The following is a 6637-nucleotide window of genomic DNA, read 5'->3' on the forward strand; positions in this document are numbered from 1 at the left end:
TTCTAGAGCTCGCATTATTACACAGGAGATGAGGAATCAGAACGCCTACCTTTTTAGGTTCCTTTGTCTTTGGCGTTTTCTTCTTTTTCTTCTTCATGTCATCCTGCTCTGGATCGGAGGTGATAGCAGGGTTGTCTATCCCTCCCTTCCAGGGGTCAGCAGGGGACAGCAGGGGGTCCTCCTCACTGCCCCGATGGGCCCTGCCCTTCTTCTTCCTCTGCATGGCCGGCCCAGACTCATCATCGCTGACGTCGGAGTGGACACGTCTGTGGTACATCTTGGTTTTGCTGAAGAGTATTTTTGAGCGGTGCTTATACTTGGAGGGCCTCCTGCTGGCCTGCGCATGGCGGTCGAAGCCGTTCTCCTCCTCACCGTGTAAGACGTGAAGCCCCTCAAACGAGTTACGCATTTTGATGATCCTGCTGTGGGTGTCCTCCGGGACAGCGTAGATGTTGTCGGTAAAGCCCTTTGATTTCAGGAGAGTGTCTACGGGGTCTGCGTAATTGTCGGACGCCTCGACGTCCTCACCGTGGGCCATGGGGCCGCGTTGTCGTCTGTTGCTTCTCATCCCAGCCTCGATGGTCTTCAGGAGATTGGGGTCCAGCTTCTTGACGTTGGGCTTGGATAGTATAGGCTTGGGCCTAACAGGGGGAGGCACTCTGTGGTTGCGCTCTTGGTCACCGATAAGTGTGCTATGGACAGGGTACTCGTTCCCCTCCAGATCGATCCTGCACTTCGTTGGAAGAAGTTGCACGTCGTCCCCGATGGGGCTGTAAGGCGGAGGAGCCTCGGTGTCGTCCTCTGAGTCAGGGTAGTAACTGTAAGCAGGGGAATGGCTGTGGGGAGACTGGGGGAAGACATCTTCACTCGCACCCGTGCAGTCTCGAGAGCTGTCGAACATGAAGGCACTCTCGATGCTGCTCTTCTTCACTAGCACCTCGTTGAAGAACGGTGTGAAGACTTCCGTCTGACGATGGTACTGAGACAGAGAGTAGAGAGCTGTGAATTTGGCGGTTATCTCTGTAGCGATGTGCTCCCCTTCAGTCATGAGCTCTTTGATTGCATCATTCTCAAAGAAGTCTGCTTGACTGTCTGTAATGGCCACCATTTGAACAGGGATGACATCTTGGACCTCCGCCAGGAAAGCTCTGAGCATCGCCATGGAGGACTTGCGTTTTGCTGAGTAGACCAGGATGTATCCATGGACGAGCTCGTCCTTCCTGATTCCAATGGAGGAGTGGTAGGAAAGGACAGTGACCTGTATTCTTCTGCGACTGTCGCCAATGATTTTGTTGAGGATCAGAGTGTTACTTTGGCCAGGTTGCCCAGCGCTGCAGGAATGTGAATCCAGGAAAGGTGAGAGGATGAGGTCCACGCTAAATGGATCCCCACACATGGCACACATAACGATCCTCAAGTCGGTCTCTGACATGTCTTTGATTGACAGCAGAGGGCTCATCACATCAAAGTTGTGCTTTAGTCCTTCTAATACTCCTCTGAGTGCCTGTTTAATTTGGAACTCGTTAAACTTCCGTGGAAAGGTAGCAGAAGGTATATCTACAAAGGTGCACTGTAGCTTATTTGCAAGCTGTTGGCCTTGATGCCTCAAGATAGGCATATTTTTGCAAACGATGTCTCTCTGGTTTGCTAGAATTAGAATGAATGGCAATGGCGGAGCGTATCTCTCCCTCCTGTTCTGTGCAATCTCTGCCCTGATTCGCCCTACGCAGTCGCCAACACAATTTAGCGACTCTATGGAGCTGAAAACACAGAAGATTCCGTGAGGTTTGAAGGTCGACGCCCACGTATGGCTGAAGAGCAACGTTGAGTTGACATCAACAGGCAGAAGCTCCAGTTCATAGATTTTCCCGTCAAGGGTGTACTCGTCATCTGTGGACTGGGCTCGGATTTCATTTGCAAGTTCTTGTGCGAGACCCTCCCTTCCCAAGAGACACAAATTGACTTTATCAATGTTGGCACTGTTATAGTACAGATTAGAGCGACCATGGTCCAGCTGAACTAGTCTGTTAGCCAGTACTTGCTCGACATTCATATCAACGCAGCTCTGTCCGCTCAGACACGTCTCCTTCGTGGGGTGGTAGACGAACCCGATGTGCTTGAGAAGAAGTGACTCCCTGTCCGGGGCCAGTTTCTGCAGGGCTCTGTATCTGGGCTCCTCGTTGAGCACAGTGTGGATCTCGCTCATTTTGTCACAGCTTGGGGTGGCGTTTAAATCAAGGTCATAAAACAGCTCTGCATGTTCAAAAAGCATTTCCTGAAATTCCTCTTTGGCCCTTTCAACTATTTCCTGCTGATGTTGGCTATAAACATCCCTGTGATCAGATTCACTGATATACTTGTAGGCCTCGTCCTCCATGACAAAACACATGACCTCTTCCCAGGATTGTCCAGGGCTGATGAAATGGACTCGATCCAACGTCTTCTTGAATTTATCCTTCATTTCTAACCGCATTTTCTCTGAGAACAGATGCTGGACATGGTTCTGAAAAATCTTTTCCCCTTCCGACGTTTTGAGGAGATCAAAGGGCACTCTTCTGTCGTTGACTTTGTCAATTTGGTCCGTCTCATCCCACGGGGTGTGCTCCAGCACCACAAACCAGAAATGAAACTCAGCCCTGCTCTTCAAGATACTTTGAGCCTCTGACCAGCTCAGGTTCTCGAGTTCTTCCAAGTTGTTGAGCAAGCTATTGAGAATTTTTGGCAGGCTCGAGAAGTATTCTTCCCTCCTTTTCCTGATATGTTCCTGCTTCAGCTGTTCGATGTGCTTGTTGAGGGTGTTTCTAGCTTTTCGGGTGCCTTCCAAGTTTATGTATTCCTCATAGTCTGGGTGGTTTTTCAACATGTTACTCACTGTTTTCCAACTCGTGTGATAATCTCTGACAGTTTGTACAATCCTCTTTTCAAACTTGTCAGACACTGTGGCTACTAACTGTCTCTGAACTTTGTAGGCCTCCAAATAAGGAATGATTTTGGGTTTGCCTCGTGTTTTGTCCATCTGCTGGGTCAACGCGTTAAAACAGAGGTCTACATTTACGTTAGATCGAGCTGATGTTTCTACCACCAGGAGGTTCTTTTTGCTTGCAGCGAACACCTGAAGGTCCCTTAGATACTGCTCCATGCACTCGTCACATTTAGTTGCAGCAATGACGATGGGCTTTTTCGATTTGACCATCTGAGAATAGAGACTGTTGACAAATTTCATCTGATCCTCAAATTTCCTATTACAGCCTTTGCTCACATCTATGCACAATAAAAAACCGTCAATGTTCAGTTTCCCATCGGCCATCTGCTTCTGATCAAAATCCTGTTCCAGCCCAAGCTGGTCGGTGCAAATGTACATCAGCTTCTCAGCAGACTGTAGCTTGGAGGATGCAGCCCTTTTACTATAGGGCTGCAGGTTTGTGCTGCGATGGGGCAAGAAAGTCTGATCATCAATGAACTCTGTTTGTTCAATGATTTGAATTTTACACTCGAGCCCGTCATCACTTCGGTGTGGCACTTCACCCCAGTAGAGGAAGTGATCATTGTTCACCACGCGACCTCCAAAGTCAATTGTGCTCAACACAGAAGTGTGCTCAGTGTAGTAGCCGTCAGCGTTGGAACGCACATATCTGTTGCATAGGCAGGACTTGCCCACGCCACAGTTGCCCTTCTCCTTCTCTGTCCCTGAGAGGCCGACAACACTGACAGCATATGTTGGGGGGCGTGCCTCCTTGTTCTTGGCCATTATATTCCCCCTTTCATTGCTTTGTCACTTTCAGGAAAGGTTTCCACCAGCACAGCTATCATTCCACTCCAATTGGTTAGATAGGGTGGTGGTGCACGTTCCTGGATTTCTCCCTTTAGTGGTGAATCCCTCTATCCTCCTAGATCCTCGAGCTGGGATAGGGCAGCTGGTTCTCCATTATTATGACCTCCCTGAAAAAGAAAGAGTGTATAATTGAACTACACACACATAGGAACACAAACAACAGATCGTATAGGCCTAATATGGTCTCCGTACCAAATGGCACCCTATTCCCTATATAGTGAACAACTTTTGCACTATAAAGGGAAAAGGGTGACATTTGGGATGCCATGATGTTGTTATTAATACTACATTGTAATTATCTTGCACTATGGCCTATTTATTGCCTTACCTCCATAACTTACTACATTTGCACACACTGTATATAGATTTTCTATTTTCTATTGTGTTATTGACTGTACGTTTTTGTTTATTCCATATGTAACTCTGTGTTGTTGTTGTTTTTATCGCACTGCTTTGCTTTATCTTGGCCAGGTCGCAGTTGTAAATGAGAACTTGTTCTCAACTGGCTTACCTGGTTAAATAAAGGTGAAATAAAATAAATAAAAATAAAATAAAATTGCAGTGAGTCATTGTCAAGGTCCACATGACTAATGATAAAATATGAACAGCTACAGTAGAAATGTAAATGTTGATAAAACCCTGTACTGTCTGTAGGAGTGTAACAACTAAATTCCTCCTTCAGTGTCAGTGACTCTTTTCATTTGCCATTCAATTTTTTTTTTACTCCTTTCATCCAATTTGTGCAGAAGATAAAAAATGTTATGCAACTTCAGACTTGGAGGCAGTGATCTAGAAATAATGAAAAAGAGTAATGACACAAGACCATCATTTAGTTATTTATCAAATCCCAGTAACCTGCTATTCATCATCATTCAATATGGATTACATTTCAGTTTACTCCAATAACACTATTGTTGCAGAAGTTACTAGAGAACTATTGCACCTGCCATCTATTGAACCCTTTGACAACAATACTGGCTAATATTTGTTGCGCTTTGCATGTTCGTCACCTAAGAATCATGCAACACACCCCATCATGACATGTTACAAAGCAAACAGACTAGCAATTCAGTCAGGTTTTGACGTCTGACTTATAATACTGTAATTACACCGGTCCCACGCTTCTAGTATTAAACAGGAATTTAGCTATTGCTTATCTACTGCAATTTTTTGATATTATCGAGATGCGTAACTAGTAGTGCCCATGTGAGAAGGTAGCCTATCACTAGCAAACCATTGTAGTACCTGGCAGTGGCTACATTTCTTTCCGGTCTGCTACGTTCTGAACGGTGCGCCATTCTAAACCCCAGTCATTGATTAATGATAATGGCATGCAACCAAGAATGTCATAGCCAGGGAGGCACACCAATGAAAACTAAAAAGCAATCCTCTACCAGGAGATGTAGAGGTTATTGAAAAGCAGGACGGTGTTCTGGACAACTTGTCAGTAACAATTGTCATTTTGCAACAATCCGAGGTTCATTAGTTAACTAGCTAATTGACCTGTCCTAGCTAGCTAACATTAGCTGCTAGCGAACTAACAACCAAGAAACGTCCAGCAAGTTAAACTGTCACACTTCCAATTAGGTTGCTAGCAAACGTGGTTTGCTTTATCTGCATATGGTTACAATTATAATAACCCATGCAATAAAAGGTTACGTCTGGCTATGCAATTGTAATCAGAAACTTGACAATGATAACCCCATCATCAATGGCATTTGGTTGGAAGAATGACTTGTACAGCCAGCTCAGGGGCCTTGCCCCGACACTAAGCTAAAATCGCTTGCTTCCAGAGTCCTCTCTGGCTGAGCTTAGCCTGCTAGCTAGCTGTAGCTAACGCTGCCTAGTTAGATAGCAAAATAGTGGTAGCGAGTCGAACAATAATACATTTCACTCAGCGCAAAATACAAACGAATGACCTTGCCGGAATATTTCGTTACTTCCCTTGATCCTGAATTGAAATAATTTGAATTTATTTGACACAGACAATTTTATCCAGAGTGTAGCTAATGAAAAATTAAATGCAGTCCATTCCAAATACATTCCCCTACCTAACATGGTCGCTCCCAGCGCCGAGACCACGAAAAAAGGTAGCATTCCAAGTGTATTATTTTACTCCAGCAAATTCGATTTTTCAACGGCTCGTGCCCTTCAATTCACGGGGAACGTTCCGTGTATCCTCTTTCTATTCCACATTTGATTGTTTTCATATATTTTGTTTAATTGGTGGAATGCGTGTAATCCGAGACCTGCTCCCCCTCTCTCTCTCATCCCAGTCAGTAATGGCGACTGATCCATCCTGCTCTCACTCACTCTCTCTCCAGTAACTTTTCCATTAGGGCTCAAAGCAGGGGCGCGACGCTCGTGCATGGTTGCTATGTAATTGTGTGAATTAATATGTCTGAAATAGTATTAGCTAATGCCTGAAAATTTGGTGTGCTTATTTTTGTGATAGTGATTAGAGACCAGTGACTAGGGATCATGTCCAGGAGATGGCACATTGTCAACCAGAATAAACATCTACATAGAGAATGTAATAACCTACATTGTTCAATAGTGCATCAGCTTGAACCAATCTGATTTTGTAGGCTACTGACACATCTTTGTGGTTATGTTGTAGTGTGGAGCCAAACCAAGGTATTACATGGTTAAAACAAGATCTTTACAGGGATATGCATATCTGAAAGAGGCAATCTGAAGAATTTCAGTAACATTCATGTGAATTACAATAATATTCCATGAGGGTTTTATATTACAGACAAAGCTAGTTTTTTTTTTTTCAAGGATAGTGTACAGCTATCTGGA

The 6637-nt window shown here is 44.8% G+C and overlaps 1 protein-coding gene across 2 annotated transcripts in view; it reads right to left on the reverse strand.

Moving 5' to 3' along the window:
• The window catches only part of LOC121544711 (rho GTPase-activating protein 5-like), a 55223-nt gene extending 49101 nt beyond the window's left edge, over window positions 1-6122 (reverse strand). For both annotated transcript variants that reach the window (XM_041854789.1, XM_041854788.2), the window contains exons 1-2: window positions 5884-6122; window positions 50-3939 (exon numbers count right to left, since the gene is read on the reverse strand). In XM_041854789.1, coding sequence (XP_041710723.1) covers window positions 50-3748 — 3699 coding nt within the window. In that variant the 5' untranslated portion in view covers window positions 3749-3939; window positions 5884-6122. The remainder of the gene's footprint in view (window positions 1-49; window positions 3940-5883) is intronic.
• Between the last annotated feature and the right edge of the window lie 515 nt (window positions 6123-6637).

This window comes from Coregonus clupeaformis, chromosome 29, assembly GCF_020615455.1.
Source record: "Coregonus clupeaformis isolate EN_2021a chromosome 29, ASM2061545v1, whole genome shotgun sequence".
Classification (NCBI taxonomy): Eukaryota; Metazoa; Chordata; class Actinopteri; order Salmoniformes; family Salmonidae; genus Coregonus; species Coregonus clupeaformis.